Source organism: Tachysurus fulvidraco, chromosome 20 (genome assembly GCF_022655615.1).
Source record: "Tachysurus fulvidraco isolate hzauxx_2018 chromosome 20, HZAU_PFXX_2.0, whole genome shotgun sequence".
Classification (NCBI taxonomy): domain Eukaryota; kingdom Metazoa; phylum Chordata; class Actinopteri; order Siluriformes; family Bagridae; genus Tachysurus; species Tachysurus fulvidraco.
This window is the reverse complement of record NC_062537.1, coordinates 8,967,848-8,987,034: the sequence shown is the minus strand read 5'-3', so window position 1 is coordinate 8,987,034 and position 19,187 is coordinate 8,967,848. Positions and strand designations below refer to the sequence as shown.

General features: G+C 37.5%; 1 protein-coding gene across 6 annotated transcripts in view; it reads right to left on the bottom strand.

Moving 5' to 3' along the window:
• The window catches only part of tiam1a (TIAM Rac1 associated GEF 1a), a 52,074-nt gene that overhangs the window by 7,118 nt on the left and 25,769 nt on the right, over positions 1-19,187 (bottom strand). For 2 of the 6 annotated variants that reach the window (XM_047804690.1, XM_027171747.2), the window contains 12 exons: positions 18,187-18,333; positions 17,857-17,931; positions 16,546-16,713; positions 14,726-14,830; positions 13,633-13,714; positions 13,424-13,510; positions 10,051-10,263; positions 9,203-9,339; positions 1,106-1,318; positions 800-868; positions 421-546; positions 223-331 (listed from right to left, as the gene is read on the bottom strand). In XM_047804690.1, the coding sequence (XP_047660646.1) occupies positions 223-331; positions 421-546; positions 800-868; positions 1,106-1,318; positions 9,203-9,339; positions 10,051-10,263; positions 13,424-13,510; positions 13,633-13,714; positions 14,726-14,830; positions 16,546-16,713; positions 17,857-17,931; positions 18,187-18,333 (1,531 nt within the window). Of the gene's footprint in view, positions 1-222; positions 332-420; positions 547-799; positions 869-1,105; positions 1,319-3,432; positions 3,769-4,637; positions 4,785-9,202; positions 9,340-10,050; positions 10,264-10,927; positions 11,081-13,423; positions 13,511-13,632; positions 13,715-14,725; positions 14,831-16,545; positions 16,714-17,856; positions 17,932-18,186; positions 18,334-19,187 lie in introns of those variants that run through there. The other 4 variants (XM_047804691.1, XM_047804692.1, XM_027171749.2 and 1 more) reach the window with 4 other exon arrangements.

Genomic DNA, 19,187 nt, shown 5'->3' with positions numbered 1-19,187 from the left:
ATGCTTTCTTTTTTTTTCATAATCCACATCCATCATGCCAAAAGGCCAGTGTTTCTAACAGCACATTCTACCTCTAACAGCTTACTCCAATCTGTGCTTGAAACAGTTATCCGTTTCATTTTTGCCTAACCTAGAGAGTAGGAGTGGGGGGTTCCTTAACACTGTAAGCACAATTATATAACCAATAAAATCGAAATAATGGTTACTGTTGAATGGGTTTACCTTTGGTGAGGACTTTAGGGACTTTTGTATGGCTGGCACAAAAAGCACTGTAAATTTTGAAGCGGTCGGCATAGTAGAGGAAGGAGCCACCAAGAGAGAACAACACTTTCTGTGGACCAAGTGGAAGAGAATTTACTATCACTGGAGTAAACACAAAATGCCCAATAGAAAAGAAATGAGATAGTTTGAGTATAGCACCTTAAACTGATCCACTTTCTCAAGCTTGTTTAAATCTGGAACCAATCTTGTTCCATCTTCCAGAGTCTTAAGGAACTCCACTTGAAACTCAACCATCTCTGGCAAGTTCCCAAAAAGCACATCCAGCTGTAAACACACGCAGAAAACACATCAGCATCAAGCTCTGAACTTTCCGTCAGTGTCCCAGCCTCAAATCCATAGCATCAAAAAGCACATTGTGTTTTCAATTTACCTAGCCCTGTCTGTATTTTTTTTTTCAGCATATTGAACAGAACACTTCCTGCATATTATTTTTCATCATATGTTCATATGTTGAAATGACTCAGTTAGTTAAAGGCATCATAACAGAACTTGGTCGTAGGGTAGTTTTGGCACCCACCTCATCCTGTGACAGGAAATGTTCCTTCTGCAGAGGAGTCAAGTATCTCTCTATCAGAAAATGTAGGTCCTATTAAAAGACCACATGAGATGATTTAAAAACAGAAATAGAGTCATTGTGGAGTCATTTTCTTAGCAGTTTTAGATGTTAACAGAAATAAGGATGTAGCTGTTTTTTGTCTTTAACCACAACATAAAATAATCATGATTGGACACAGTATGTATATGTGTCACACTCATCAAAACAGTAAATTGCATCTAATTATAGTTATTTAAGCTATTTAAGTATTGTCGTAAAAGTATTGACCTTCACATAGGTGCGTTCTGTATCCACTAGCTCACTTATAACCTTGCGCAGCTTGTCAGCATCAGAGAGCTGCCGCTGGGTGGAGGGTACCGGCACTGGAGAAATAGGGCTAGGTACACATGAGGAGGAGGCGGATGAGGAAGAGGATGCAACAGACTTGGCAGAATTCATGTCATGAAGGCTGCGGCAGAATGCAGTCATTTGTTCTGTACTCTGAAAACAGAAAGAGAGAGAGGGACCACATGAGATAACGCATTTACTTGATGGAAGAGTAGTATTTTAATTTATCATCTTAAAAAAATCATTCATTTTAAATTATAAGCAGCAGCAGTAATAACACAGAGAATGGAGTCCAAATAAATGTAAATGCTGATCAACAAATGACAAATCTAAGCATTTTATTATTCTTTTCTAAGGAACAAATATAAATTCAGGTGAATATTAACTTAAATGTAAGTTCAGTTGTAATTTTGGATATAAAAGCATATAAATATTGATTGAGGACAGATTCTTAAACTCCACAGAATGTAATGAGAATTGCTTGATCACACTTGCATGCAGAACTCTTACATATATGAGTGGGTTTTTTTTTTTGTTTGTTTGTTTTTTGGCTTAACTGGTATTTCTGTACAAACTGCTGAGGGTAGGTCAAAGACAAAAACGTGGACTAGCAGGCCTGACTGGCTACAGTTACACACATGCACACCCACACAAATATACTGCTGATGTCAGTTCATGAGCAGATCTAAAGTTATAAATGATCTTGAATGTGCTTAACATGTAGTCTCACATATTAAACACCAAAAACATGAGGCGCTCAGAGATTAATGACAAGGAACCTCTTCCTCTGGTTATAGCAACATCATCAACAAAAGGTTTTCTCTTTCCAAAAATAATAATCAGGATACTGATATTCTCTGCCTGCATTGGATAAAAGATTAATAGATTTCATGAGGTATCTGGAGCAACTGTTACACACACACACACACACACACACACACACACACACACACACACACACACACACACACACACACACACACACACACACACACACACACACACACACACACACACACACACACACACACACACACACACACACACACACACACACACACTAATTTACCATTTATTTTGAAGACAGAAACAGTTTTTTGAACTTTTTTACTTTTCTATGAATGTATTTCCCTTAGTAGGTAAAAACAGAATCACGAAAAAATTCTTAAAGGAAAATTACATTCCATAAAGTGGTCTTGCAGAATGTAAATCTGTAAATCCGAACGACTTCTTAGAATAACTGATCTAAAGAATCTTCGTCTAGGAAATGTGAGAGAGTTTGCATGAGTGTGTTCATGTTACTCTGGAGAATATTAAGGATATGGCCTTTGCTCTTCTTGCAGTTCAGAAGAAATACTTTACACAACATAAATACACGCACAAACACACACGCGCGCGCACACACACACACACACACACACACACACACACACACACACACACACACACACACACACACACACACACAATCTTGTTGGAGTTCTGAATAATTTGATAAATCGTGTAACAGTCCTTCAGAAGCAGCATACACCTTAAGTGTGAGAAGACTTTTATAACATAAAAGGGTCAAGTTTTTTTAATATGGAACAACTTTGTTTCTTTGTTTCTTTCGCTGCCCAGATTAGGCATAAAATGTGGTCACGGTGGAGGTAGATAGTTTTGCCTACTAGGACTGAAAAATGTTATGCAGAAACCATTATATCATTAACATAGTATGACACCATATTATTACTAGTTGTTGTGGTTGCATAAAAACACAATATTTCCTCAAGTGTTTTGTTGCTCAAACATCCCCAAACACACTAGTTATGTTGTGTTTATGCAGTCCTGTATATTGTAATAACTTACAAATCAGTATAGCGCTACTAGTTTTTTTTTACTCAACAGGACTAGCAGCAGAGGTGGAACAGATCCACGAGGACAGCATAAGGAAAGGACAGATGTGGCGGGCAGCAGCGTGACCTCTCTCCTAATACACAGAGACAGACTGACAGCCCTTCACTGTTTCCTGTAAACTGCTGAGACAGCCAATGTAGAGTAGAACGAAAGGCAGCTGAAAAACTGACAGATCTTTTGGATCTACAAGTAACTATTTATTTTACTCTTTGAGAAAGAGAGAGATCAAGATTACAGATAAAAACATGTATAAGGGAATCACATTTAGAAGGTCATGCAATCTGCGAGAGTGGTTACATAACATTCCCCATAGCAGACACATGCTCAATCATGTACACACATGCACATACACACACACTTGGTTGCCTCACCAGCTGCAGCATGTCATAGACAGATTCAGAAGAGGGCTTGGAGCTCCTGTTCCTCCACAGCACCGACATCCTAATCCTAACCTTTAAGTGGGTCACAACAGAATGACCCCTAAAGAAGGACTAAAGCCAGCTCCACCTTGAGTTTATCTCCTCACAATAGTTGCCCAAGCGTGAGAACATGACTCAGTGTTCTAATGAGATGAGAAAGCCTGCTTTCTGCTCTTTCTAGCTCAGTGTTTTATCAGCGAAGCTATTTCCTCCCTGCAACCCTTCCTCTCTCGCTTTGACTAGCCTGTTTTCTGGGTGGATAGCACAAGTGGCTGCATCGAGAGAGCAGGAGTGAGGGAAAGAGAATAATAACAATAATAATTCCATCTGCAGCAGGAGGAGAGGGACAGGATGGGAGGGGTAAAAGGCAGGAGAAGCTCAGCGGCGGCATGTCACTCGCCCCCACTTGCCCAGCAATCCACAGCTTAGTGCTGCTAAACACAAGTAATACTGCAAATCAACAACAAGAGCTCAGCATGTGACCGTGCGATGCTCGTTGGTTCACTTTGACTTTTCTTTTCTCTGGAGAATGAGTGTGAACAAATTCCAGTGTAATTACTGTATATTGCAAATAAAGGGCTGTTCGTCTTGACATGCTCAAGTAATGACTTTTCAAATGAGTTATGAATTGAATCTGTCTGTGCACAGGCAGTGCTACGTGTGACACAGAAGCAAGACATTATGCAAATTAACAATGACTCCAGCATACAGAAGTAAGAACTTTCACACGAAAATCCAGAGATTATCATTGCAACGCTTCTCAAAACAACCAAGTGCAGTTTTATTTATATATATATATATATATATATATATATATATATATATATATATATATATATTAGATATATATAGATTAGATAGATAGATAGATAGATAGATAGATAGATAGATAGATAGATAGATAGATAGATAGATAGATAGATAGATAGATAGATATATTTTATATAGAACAGGATATATGAATATATATTATAGAACCGAGTAGTATATGCATTATTTATGGCAATGAAGGAAAACTGGCATAAGCAACTAGTACAGCTAAAAGTTTTGATCAGAAACCATATAAAGTAACAAAAAAAAACTGCAAAATTTAGGAAAATTAAAATTGTTAAGATAAGCAAAACGTTAACATGAACATTATATTGAATGTGCCATACCTCCATCCATGCATGTAGTACCAGTAATTAGCTCAAGGGAAACAACCAAAAGATGATGATAACGAGAAATAAAAAAGAAGCAGTCAAAAGTATGAGAGTTAGAAGGAAGCGAGTCCAAACCTGTTCACAGACTAAGGAATCTGAACTAGGACAGTTTTGTAGGTGTAGTTTTATACTCCCAAGTTCCCACCTCCTAAATAACACACACATACAGCCAAACACTTAAGGAAGACTTGTCTTATCAGAGAAGTGACTCATGGGAGATGAAGGCAAACATTTCCTTCCCTAGAGAGCACGGATGTCCTCTTATCACCCACTTCAATTTGAGCCCTATATTATTACTATAACAATGTTGAATGACAATCGTGCTGCGAGCTCTGGACAAACTGACGGAGCTGTAAATGAGACCTGTCACAGTTCAATGATTATTGTTCTGAGTAAAAACAATAAAAAAGTATAAAGCAGAATGCAGAAAAAAAGGTGCTGCAAGGCTCAAGCTAACATAAGTGTGCGCCATCCATCATTACACAACTGCACACGCTATACAATACCTTATACAACCAAATCATTAGGAACTCTATTCAAAAACTGGGTAACACTGTGCATTTGGAGATGTCTTGGATCATAATATTCCTAATAAATTGGTCAGTGAGTATATTTGCAAATACAGCACACAATGAATATTGACAAATATCGGACTGCTATAATGATATTCTTTAAAAAATATTTCTTAATCATATTTTATTAGAATATTAAGTGCCCCAGACAATAAATGAATGATTCCCTTCTGTCCAAATGCATTTTATTGGCTGAGAGCTACTACAGTGAGAAGGATTCAACAGTATAACGACTATAATGCAATTTTTTTTTCCATGTCTCTATGACATCACCGTGACAGCGGATACATTACTGGACATTTACTGCAGGAGGAAAAAAATTTTAGTTCAGCTATCATTAAGGTACTTTATGTCAACATAAAATAATGATTAAATAAGAAATTTGTTCCTTAACTGCTTATGCTACTGTCTGGAATCGACCCAAAATGTATAATTGTAACAAACTAATTAATTTGCTTATTAAATCACAAAGCGACATCTAGTATATTTCCTCATGCAGTTAACAAATTTTTGGAATGGACAAAAACAAATAGATAGAACCATTTAATTCCAAGGTCTTGCTTGGCATGAGCTAATACACACTACACACAGACAAGGCTGTAATTCAAAAGTGATAAATGTAAAACTAACTTGATTTTTTAAACCTTTCAAAAAATTTTCCCCTCACTGTGATCTGACAAAACTGCGAGAGTTGTATCTGACTGGTTTAGAACGTAAATGAACCTTATCATCTGATCAGAGAGGATGAGAACCGTGTGCATGTGTTATTCAGTGGAAACATAATGAAGTCCTTCTACTCTTTGTATGCTGAGCTGTCCATTTCCTCCAGCACCTGCCTCAATTTATCAGCACAAAGCAAACTGAATTCTAATAAAGCAATTAGAAGGAAGGGAAATTTATTTATTTATTTAAAGTGTTTCCCTTCCTTTCCTTGTTTGTTTGTTGTTGTTGTTGGTTTTTTTTTTTTTTTTGCTTTCAGAGAAAAAAAACAGGCAATGAGATCATAACACTGGCCGGCAGTGTAATTTAAAGGAAACGAGTCGACAAGGCATGGACGGCTTAAAGGGTCGTACTTAGCAGGAGCTGAATAGCTGTTAAAGATGTTCATTTGATTATACAGAAGGAGCCAGGGCTTCAATAAGAGCTGTATAAAGAGGGAAAATGGGGTCTAATTACAGACTCTTCACTCTGGAGCGGCACCAGGTGAGAGATGTGAGAGACACTATGATGGCTTGCAGGAATCCTTCAACAGGGAAAGAAAATATCTGATTTACATTAGCTAATAAATGAAATGTGCAAAATACAAATAAATGAATAATGCATGTACTGATATAGAAAAATTCTCAAAAAGGTGTTAGCTGTTAAACCCAAATATGGTAGTGTTGATTTTAATCTTTTTGAGACTTATAGGAATTCTGTGTGATTTTACAAGGTGAATACTGGTGTAACGAGACTCAAGTCAAAAAGGAAAAAAGAGACAGACACGCGCGCACACACACACACACACACACACACACACACACACACACACACACACACACACACACACACACACACACACACACACACACACACACACACACAGATGGCATGGCATTGCTGTGCATGAGTTATTGAGGCTAAACATGAGGCTTGGCAGCAGATGGTGTGTCTGCTCACAGGCCAGAGAGACAAAGATTATTTGCTAGTCCTGTACTGTCATCAAGATGGCAGTAACAGAAATATATAAACAATATAAAAAATAAGAAAGATGAGGTTGAAAGGACAAACCGGATCAGAAAATAAGCGAAAACCAGTGTTTTCATATATGTGATATGACAAACAGACAAGCAGTTTAAATCAAGCATGTATGCATCGATTTATTTCCTATTCCTGTGTGCTAAATGAATGTACAACACATTATTTCAGATTTAATAGCATGATGTGATCTCTGAAACATTTATTAACTGGAGGAAATGGGTATCAGTAGTAATTGGCTTTGACTGCAGCAATGGAAAATCAAAATGACTGGCGTGGAGCATGCAGCATGGCTTCTGCACTGACACTGAGGCAAATCAAATGCATTGAGCATGATTAGAGTCTTCATCTTGATTAGAATGCAACTAAATGAAGAAATGTGTGCAAACCGGCTCAGTTTTTTCTGGTTTGAAACCAATGAAAATTCAAAAAGCTCTTATATTTCTCTTTTGTTTTTCATCTCAGATTCAATTTAGGGGTGAAAATGATCCTAATGAACGGTCATAAATGATCCAGATATATATTCAGTAACTAATAACTGGGTTGCTGTGTTAAAGACATCTGTTTGTGCCTGATGTGCCACTAATATGGTTCACTACATGTTTTGTTAAAACTAATAAGGGTGTGCTGTTAAATTAGGACATAAAATCTGGATTTTCTGGCACCCGTGTACACACATGATTTAGCAAGAATAAATGCGTTTATTTATTTATTACTTTTTTCTTTGCCTGACTGATTTCACATACACACATGACCTCACTTACCTCAATAGAATAGAACAGCAATGAATCATCACTACAGATCACCGCACACCCATGTGTGAGCAATCTCATCCCTCTAACACTGCCTATAAAGCAAACGTGATCTTTAAGATCACATGACAAAAGAACACACTATACAATAGATTTAGACAAAAACACAAAACTCGACTGCAGTGATAGCCATGAGCTCAGAATAGAGTATGCCAGATTCTGCGCATAGTGTAAATAAAACCTCATAGAAATATTACCAGCAATAGATTAAGCAAATGTAAGGCTCAGTATAAATTGTGCCCAAAGAAGAAATAGGTATCAGTTATGATATGACATAGGAGATGGCCACATTGTGCTATAGCCAGTGTGCTGATGAAAGAGGACAGAAAGGCTTTAAGAAAGCTGTAGAACCAAAGAATCTGAACCTGGGCAAATGAAAACCAAGCCAAAGGCCCTGCAGCAAACATGGAGACGTGCTGGAGACTCACACATTGTGCATTTGTGTGTGTGAGTGCGCATATCTATAGTGACACAATGGCATACGGCTGTGTGTGTGTGTGTGTGTGTGTGTGTGTGTGTGTGTGTGTGTGTGTGTGTGTGTGTGTGTGTGTGTGTGTGTGTGTGTGTGTGGGTGGGTGGGTGGGTGGGTGTCCAGGGACACAATGGCACACAGCTCTGTGTTTGTTTTTGAGTGCATTCACAGTAGAGCTATAATCCAAATATAAATATATTGTTCAGACTGAACAGATAAGGTTCCCTAAATGAATACAATTATATATTTAAATATGACAAACTATTCATGAGAAATCTTCAGACGATTGTGTGCTTTGGAGAGCTATTGTGCTTTGGAGATCACTTAAGATCTACTTTCATGCAGACTTATGAAGACGTCATGGGAAGGGTTGCCAAGCTTCAGCAGAATTCAACCATCCAGCTACAAATGCACTAATATCCTTAAAACTAGTAAGAAATGTTTGTGGAAAAAAGAAAAATTGGCACATTGTTCTGCTTTTTCCCAGTCCTTATTTGAGAAAGAAGTTAACAGTGGTGCACACACAATTCTGATGTGCAGTAATTGCAATATACATACACTAAAGGACAAACTCCAAGTTCAAGTTAAATCTGAATATGAAAATATATCTGAATATTTTGAGCCCTAAACAAATACAACAATATGGCATTGTGTTACACCCCTAATACTCAAGGACACCATGTTGCACAGCTGTGTGTGTGTACGTGGGTCTCTAATGGCTTTGAAGTGAGTTGAGGACATTGATAATAATACTCCAAACGTAGCAGCACATTGTGTTCCTGCACTGTACACACTCATACAACACATCCTATCGACCATAATGACATCTGATCTGAAACACACTGACCTTCATTTAATTACTCAATTAATTACTAAGTGCATACAGAGTTCAGAGGCTGACATCATATGATGGTACTTCTGTCCTACCTTGTGTTCAGAGTCCGTATCCAGCTCAGCCACTGAGCCATCCACCGCATCATCCACAGGTAAAATGACACGTTCTTCTACTTCTGCAGTGTCTGGGCTTTCAAGCACAAGTCCAGAGGCCTCATCCAGGATGTCCTCTAGATGGAGTAGGAGATCAGAGTCAGGTGTTGAGAACACAGAACGAAAGCATAGAGACATCAGAGACTTATTAGGTGTAGTTTCCATCTAAATGTGTAGCAGTTTTTAAACACAATTCTTAAACTAATTACCAAAACAATGCATCATTTATTTGTTTAAAAAAATATCACCTTTGTAATGTAATATTTTACCTGATATTTGTAAGAACTATCTATCTATCTATCTATCTATCTATCTATCTATCTATCTATCTATCTATCTATCTATCTATCTATCTATCTATCTATCTATCTATCTATCTATCTATCTATCTATCTATCTATCTATCTATCTATGCTTTATGTATGTTTCCTTTCAGATTTTCTGAGCGCTCCTCCTTTATGCCTGATTTGCATTTACTCACACTACCACACCATTTCTAACATGGTTATGTCACATGTATAAAACCATTTCTGATTTGTAATCAGCGTCACCGAGTAATGTCTAGTATTACTGAAATAGAAAAGATTAGTAATAAGTGTAGTAGCAATACAATCTGACCTGATTTCCTCTATTGTTATTAATTAAATTGGGGTAGAGTTCAAGAGTATCAGTAAATTCATCACTGAGTTCAGTTTTTGTGTCCAATATTGTTTGTAATCAAGGAATCAGTGATTTTTCTGTATCATAACATTACATCCTAAATCCAACTTGAATTGTGATAATTGTACCTTGGCTCTGCGAGAAGATGTCTGTGTAATGGTCGTGTTGTGCCTCTGAGCGGCGAGGAAGCTGTGGATATCGTTGACATGGCTCAGATGAGGGCACAGCACTGATGGTGAGAGTTAGAGAAGGCTGAGCAAATGCAGCATTCAGGTCTGACAGCTCCAACGCACTCGCCTCTTTATCGTTCAGTTTCAGGATCTCGTCACCAGCTCTCAGACCTACAGACACACACAGGAATGTAAGAGTGAAAAATAGTCTAATAACCTTATGGTAAAATTTGACTAATAAGACGTATAGGGTGCTCTTTGTGGAAACTCTAGATAATTGTGGAAATTCTAGATAATTTGATGTCCTGTTGTTTTTCTTTGGCGTTTTCAAAAACAAAAAAAGAGCTGGAAGTAGTGTCACACAAAATTCTCTTGATTATCTATCAGCAGCACAAGCGCTGCCCAGTCGTCACCTGATTCAGTGTAATTACCGCTCATTACAATACCACATGACTGCCACTCTAATTATTTATTGTGCCTGATTTAAAAAAAAAAAAAACTGTTACCACCATAAAAATTATAATTTTCCAGCAGATAATTTTCCAGTTTGGAAGTGTTTTATTCTTCTAGATTTGAGAACATAGTTAGAATTCTTACATTTTTAATTAAAACCATGCCATAAATTTAACCATACCAGTTCCTGTTATCACTTACAGGTTACATGTTACAGTTATAAACAGTTAAATAGAAGATAAATAAAGTTAATAATTGACAGAATACTTACACCCATCAGAAACACTCCCACTCCCACTATTTACAACCATGTTAAGTAGAGAAGCATCTCAGCATGCATATGGTATCATAGGGACAAGAAGAGTATTAGAAAACAAATCACCCTTCGAATATCTTTTTCCGTCTAGTTTGGGTGCGTCTTTTCCCATGAAAACCTCAGATTCTTGCTCTTGGCTGGCAGGAGAGGAATCTCATAATGTCTTCCTATATTGTTGCCTTTTCATCTCAAAGTTTGATGTGTGTTGTTATTCTGAGATGTTCTTCTGCTCACCACAGTTATAAAGAGTGCTTTGAGTTACAATAGACTTCCTGTCAGCTGAAACTAGCCTGGTCATTCTCCTCTGATCTAACTCATCACAAGTTGTTTCAGCCTGCAGACTCTTCACATACAGGAAGTTTTTTTTTACACAAATTCTGTGTAAACTTTAGAGACTGTAGCGTGTAAAAGGAGATAAGCAATATCTGAAATACTCAAACCAGCCCATCTGGCACCAACAACCATTACACAGTTACAGGCACAAAGATCAAACACACACACACACACACACACACACACACACACACACACACACACACACACACACACACACACACACACACACACACACAGGCACATACAGGCACATACACACAAACAGAAGCATAGCCTGAAGTGTGACCCAATTGGATGTGAAGCAAACCATCACTATAGGAATAATAATAAAGGTCAGAGGGATGGCATGAAAAAGAAATGCCAGGGCCAGTGCATTCAATCTGACCTGGATTAAGAGCACAGCCTCTAGGCAATATGCTACAGTGTTATATCTTCTATGTGTGTTCATCTCAGACTGTCTTTAATTTCATTGGCAGTATAAAGTGTGTTTGGGGCACAAGCTTCTCACAGGCTTTGCTCTCTGGGGACAAACACTGTCTACTTGGCTTTGTGTTGATTGGCCTGGTTACTCATGGAATCTAGTCATAAGCATTTTTCTGCTCTAATACATGTAAATAGTTGGATGACCAGACTAACGAGTGCTATTAAACCTAGCACATAAGCATGCACTTTTATAAATGATATAAAGTTTTAATTACAACAGTCCCAAAATATCCTACAGATTACTGTTCACATCTCCCAGATGTCCTAAAATAGACATGTGTGCAACTACCTCATAACATGGCCTCTAGTCAAAGACATATCCCTGCTCCTGGTCATCTGATTACTAATGACACTCGTCTGTTTCTAATCACAATGCTCCTTTTAAATAACACAGACTTTTGCTCCACTTTTGTGTCTGTGATCATTTCAAACCTTTGGTTATCTACCTGTTGTGATAAGTGTTTTGAACATAGCATGCATATTACTGCTTTGCTCTTGTCTAGATTATGCCAGTAGCCTGGTCATAGCATGGTAATGGTTATTAGCATAACCATGTTAGTTTTACTTAGCTTTTAGTTTGCTATGTTGGTTTTAATAACCAGAAAGCCAGAAAATCTGTGTTAGTCTATCTGCTTTGAGAAATACTGGAGTAAACAATGTGTCAGAAAGAGCATGGAAAGTTATGTTTTTATTTAGCTTTTAGAAGTCATAACCTATGTCAGATGGAGATGAGCCGACATTTGGTAGCATGAAATCGGTTCACCGTGTTGGTCCAGTCACATGTGAAAGCTTTTAAAACACATTTCCTCCAGCTGACTGGAGATTTGGGTCAGAGTGGTATTTTAAATAGCTTGATATTCGCTCAGCAATGTGTCAGCAAAAAGGCCATGGTGAAGCACTTTATTAGTGCATACTAGGTGAGGTTCAAAATGAATCTCCTGCCAAACCTTTTAGCATTAGCTACCAAGGCAACTTTTGTCAGTAATGCTAATGTTAAATTCAAATTACACTAATTAAGGTTAACTGGAAAATTACTGGACTTGGGAGGGTTTAATATCGAATATAATCAACTAAACTGTGCAACTGCTTGTGAAATTTTTTTTACATATTTATTCACAGGCTTAGTTGAATCTGACCGTTGTATTTGTATATTTATTTATGGTACCTTAATTTGAACAGGATTAATCCAGGCCTAATTAATTCTATAAATAACTGTATAAAGACCTATTGCTTTTTGTTTGTCTCAGGATGAAGAAGCCATATATGGAAAGATGTTACTGTATTAATTTAATGTTCATTAAAAAAAACTGGACCGGGGGGATTTATTTTATAGTGAATAGGCAAGTTGCTACAAAACATTTATCTGGGTTTGGGCTGATTGCTCACTGCAAGTTGTAGTGAAACTAAAAACCACCAGAAATATTTAATTTAGATCCAGACTATCTGGTAGTCATGTGTGATTTGTCACCATGAAGTAGTCTATTTTATTTTTTTGCTTCTCTGGTTCTTGGTAAAAATTCAAAGTTGTGTTGTGTAACCTTTACCTTTGCCTGGGCAAAGTGTTTCAGTTTTAGCTATGTCTTGTTCCATGGTTTATCTCACTGTTTGAGCTTTTAAATTTCATCAAATTTGGAAAAATGTACCATCAACACAGAAAGGTACAGATCAGTATCCTTTTTTTTCTAATAGTGTACTTTTACATAAGATGCCTAATCTACATGGAGACAGCAGAGTTTAGCCTACCTTTAACAAAAGCCATGCCTCCTGCCTTCACGTTTGTAATATGTAGCTGCTGTGTTCCATCCTCATCCACCACAACTACAGAAAACCCTATGGAGTAGAAAGAAAAAAGAGTGATTGATTCCATTCGAAAAATAGACTGTGGTGCAGTACATTCAATAATACTATTATTGTATTTACTAAATGTGTCAGTACAGTGAAAAAAGTCTTACCATAACCAATTGCACAGGATTCATTTCTGTCAAACTGGATAACTTTGGTAGATTTGGTACAAATTTCAATCTCTTTGTAAAGCTGAAAGAAAAAGGACAAACTTGTAAGGAAGAAAGTGTTAAAAAAAAATAATGATCTTGATTTGATGTTATTAGATAGAGCCTACAGAAACCTTATAAAAGAAACCTTATGAAAGCAAATAATTTGACATCCTATTTGATTTACACACAGGAAAAATAACAGCAAATTGTTTCCTCGAGGAAGCAAAAAATCAGTTTAAAAAATAAGACCTCTAATAATGTTATGAAAATAGAAAAATGGTAATATGTTGTTACTGCATTGGTTGCATTTGTCCAATATAATAACTAATAGCAATTCCTCATTCAATTTATTATTTATACACATAAACAATTTTTCATTAAAGACCAAAAGCTCTTCAGTTGTATGTGTGCATGCATGAGTTTGATTCAATGTTATTTTGCTGTGTTATTTCAAGGTTTAAATGACTTACACCCTTTTTGTGCACTTTTGCTTTCGTATTTATTAAGGAAACTGAGCAGAGCTATTAGTGTTTCAATTAGGAAAATGATTTCAATATTTTTCCACTTTTAAAATGGTTATTGTGACCTGAACCCAACACCACATCTACTTCATGCTAAACTCTGTGCTCTCTATCAGAAAGTCATTAGGATCCCTGATCCAGTTTTTTGAAGCTAATAGAGCATCAATCAATCAATCAGTCAATCAGTCAATCAGTCAATCAATCAATCAATCAATCAATCAATCAATCAATCAATCAATCAATCAATCAATCAATCAATCAATCAATCAATCAATCAATCAAAGGCATCTATAAGAAGTCCCAGCATTCTATTACTGGGCATGGAACCAGCCCAGACATTAAGGGGTTAACTCTCAGTGCTGGTCCAAAGCCCAAAGAAAATGGGAGGGTTGTGACTGACAGGGCATCTGGAGAAAAACCTGTGACAAAATCAGATATGTGGATCAGATGAACCACTATGGCCCCAAAACAGGGTGCAGCCAATGTACACCAACAACAACATTCAACCCCAGAGAAAAGTGAAATCTCACCAGGTCCCAGAGTTCCTCTTCAGGCTTAGGGACGTAGAATTGCACTTGATTGTCGATTAGAAACTTCAGCCGGAGATAGTGCTTGGGACGATCAAGACTGTGGGCCTTTGGAGCGAAACGAGAGAACAAATCCATCATGATTGAGGTCAAACGTGGTGAAGCAAAATAAATGTACCAAAAGACACCATGACGAAGAACCACTATGGGTAAAGCTTGCCCTGTACTGGTTCTGTACAGGCATGTGGCAAAATGAGATAGCAAATATACATTAAATATTCAGTACATACCTCACCTTTTAAATTATAGATTTTTTCCAGATTTTAAAGAAATTGTTAGGGTTAAATCACCAATCTGAACCACTTGAACTTGAACTATAAAACAATACTTCTTTCCAAGTGCCCTAGTTATGCTGTATGCCTTTCTATCTCAAACAAATGGCTGGACCTTTGTATCATAAACCATTATTTATTAAATCATGAAAAAAATGCCACTCCATAAAGTGAAAATATGCCTTTTTTATGACAGAACACAAAACATTAAGTGCCTCATACTGTATTCCATTACGTTATTTGACAGAAAGCTATTTTAATGATTGAAAAGGTCTGCAAACCAACAGCACAATATAACTTCTTTAAAATTCTATTTCCACAGCCACTGCTCATTTTTTTAAAGATGTGATGTGTGCATGTGCACACAGAATAAATTAAAACATTCACGTTCTCTTAGCAACATTCATGTCTGAAACAGGCAATCAAGCATGCAGCACATTATCAGTAACCAAGATGAATATAAGTATTGGTTATTGTACACTTTCACATCCCATTCTGCTTCAATGTAATGTTCTCTTCATCAAGATATCAGCCTGAATTCCATTCTAATACCTCAATCCTTCCGACCTACCCGACCCATGCTTTACCTTGTTACAGGGAAAGCTTTTTCAAAAACTATAGTATATACTGTTTAAACGTATTGTTCAGAGTCAGGTTCTTTGATTCCTGGGTTACTGTTACCTCTAAGTAAACTAGCCACAGGGAAAAACCCAATGTCATCAGACAGGAATTTGAATTTGTCTTCCTTAATTATACCAATCCAGACCCGATAATTGAGATTACTCTCTCACTCACTCACTCATTTTCTACCGCTTATCCGAACTACCTCGGGTCACGGGGAGCCTGTGCCTATCTCAGGCGTCATCGGGCATCGAGGCAGGATACACCCTGGACGGAGTGCCAACCAATCACAGGGCACACACACTCTCATTCAAATTGAGATTACTTTATTTATTATTTTCATGATTAAGTGACAACAGCACTATGGAATTAAGAGTTTATCCCTAGTTTAGGCACATGTACTGGAATCTATGATTTGGCCTCTTTAATGGTAATTACAGGTCTTAGACTTGAAGCCTATTTTTTAAATGCAACCCACTGGAAATATGTTTAGAAGAATGAGGAGTGAGTAAAAATTTAAACATGCATTGTAACTTCTCCAATGTTTTTGCTTTCAGGAAACAGACTGCAGTCTGTCATATAGCCTGTAATATAACAAACTATTATATAATATCTACATCTACATTTACTTCAATATATCATCCATAATCCATAATTAATACACATGCGCTAATACACACAGCATATATAAATATTGAGAGGTATTCTGACTGGTTCTTATCATTCAAATTAGATTAAGAGCTATCTTTAATCCTTTCCTAGTGAAATAGAAAGAAAGAGTACATATTGTATCTTTAAAGCTACATCTTTTTGCCTGTGCTGATCTCTATGTATGTGTATGTTGGTGTGCATGTACACGTGTGTTTTCACCTTGCACACTGATTCCAGGGCTTCCAGAGTTGTCTCTCCTGGTTGTATAGTTGCCAGAACAGGTTGATCATTGGGCAAAATGAGCCATGATGGAGTGAGGTATTCAGTAACCCAGACATCACTGTCTGCAGCATGCTGAGGAAGGCTCCTCATGGACCCTGTCTGATCCTTGCATAAAGTACACAACAAAAATAGTTAATGTGCAGGTAAATAGGGTTGTACATTAATAGTGTGCTCTTTAGACTGCTCCTTGGTTTAAGTAATGATGTGGATCAGCTCCTTATGTGAATTAACTAATAAACAAACAATTTCATAAGAGTTACTGATAGTCAGTAGATTTTTTTTAACCTTCCCATTTAACAAAACACACACACACATACACACACACTCTTCGCTGTGTCATGCCTGTACTATTTTAAATGTGTGCTTTATTTAGCCGTATCACAATTAAACAGAGCTGTCTAAATCAATATAGAAGAAATGCATCAAGTCAAATCCGTCTCTAATTCCAGCTAATTTGCCGTATCCAATTAACTTGGCATCCAACCTTGACAATATCTGATCTCTTTTTGCCCCTTAGAGCTCCATGGGTGAGATTCAGTGGGGTGAGATTTGATGAACAGGAGGGCATTGTGGCCAAGGTATGGGACTCTGGGACTCCCAGGCCTGTCTGCAGATCTGTCCTGCTGTCAGCGGCAGCATACTGCCCAAGTGCTGATATCTTATCATCCCGTATCAGGTGACAGGCTTCACTGTTCCCTTTCCCTCCCAGCAATCTGGCTACTGCATGCCACTGATGGTGGGCTATGTAATAAATGTGAGCACGATCCCACACACAGGGATTAAGGGGAGTGTAAAGGACTGTGGTTGCACACACATGAACACACTGATGGCAGGATGATGAAGATTGTTAAAAGGCTAATGAAATAGCAACAGTTCAGTCACTGTGAGGTACTAATACCTGCCATTTTTAAATTCTCCTTTTACATCACACACAGTATGCATAACCATTCACTTGAAATCTTTCTCTAGACCACATATACAAATTCTTACACACTCTCACAAAAAAACATAGTATATTTGCTCTCATTAACGGTTCTCTCTCTCGTCACATACAAACACAGTTCACCTACCAAGACAGAAACCATCTGTCTCATCCAGATCTGTTATATATGTGACGGGTGGGAAATTGTCTAGCATCCCCCATCTCTCCCCAGAGACCCCTTTTTTTTCCTCCCAAATTTGGATGCACTTATCTCTTTCACAATAATATCTTTTCACTTATTCGCAGTAAAGCTTTATTTTCCTTACCAAGCTCTCCTTAGTCGGATCACCAAACATTTCCTCCAGACTTTTCTTCGCTGGGTCCTCGCCATCTACAAACACCTAGAACAAAAAGAACAACCAAAAGATCAAAAGATGGAAATCAACTTCTGCAACAAAAAAAGAGACATTTTTGTGTACATTAAAAACAGATGCTGTGAATGGAAACACAATAGAAAACATGGAAATCTTTCAGTGTATGCATCTTGTAAGATTTAATCACATGTTTTTGAAATGTAGAAATAGCATTTATATTCCAGTCATCCAAATATTAATGATGTTCTATAATCATAAAGATATTCAGATTAATGTGAAGACCTGGCTAATGCTGGGTCTGCTTTTGCTTTTCTTCTTTGAGGTAGTGTCCAGACCCCACAGTGAGGAAAATCGGCTCTTGCGTTTACTGGAAGATCGGGACAGGGCGTTGGTCCGCCTCCGAACACCGCTCTCTGTCCGTGCTGCAACCTGGAAACCCCACACAAATGCACAAAAAAACAATTAATTATCCAACAAAGAGCTCTTAACTGCATATGCAAATTAACCAGAAGCATTAGCCATGACATATTATTAAACAGTAAGCCTCAAGTTACAAATAAACCTGCTGACATAGACAGCACCCAGCTTATCTTCCCTACAGTTACCATTTCTTAGTAATAGTGATAATATAACATGCTGACGCCTCAGCAAGCCCTAGGACTCAGATAGGATTTTAAATATAACTCTTTTGCTGCATATATAGGTCACAGCATGAATATACAGATAGCCACAATGTCTTGGCATCCACATTCACCTCCTGTAGTGACTGGGAATCTGTCTGGCGTTTCTGGGTTAATTCACATAGGGGCAGAGATGCATAACAAAGCTGTAACTCTGCAGCAAAGACGAAAACGTAAATCCCACATGTCATTAGTAAAGCACTAAATCACTTAGAAAATATGATTGCAACTCTCTTATCAGGGCAAGTGCAATAGCTGATGGGCCAATGCACTGAATCCTGGTGGAACAGGGTTGAGTTTTCTGTTCAGTTTTTATACTGAAGACTGTGAGACAAAAAGAGTTATTTTAAAGGACACGCTATGCTTCTTTAAACTTGTTAAATCTTCACAAAGAATATATTACATGGATAGATGTCCTTACAAACCAAACAAAGCCAATTAATGACTCAGTGCTGATGCTTTTGTCAGCTTAAAACTGTAATGGATTTCTCATTGAAATTCCTTCTCACAGAAGGAAAGAACAATGCTGACAAACTCATATAGTTCCTTCAGGAGGAACTTGTGTTGCCATCCTGTACAGTGTGGGATGATGACTAAGTGTTC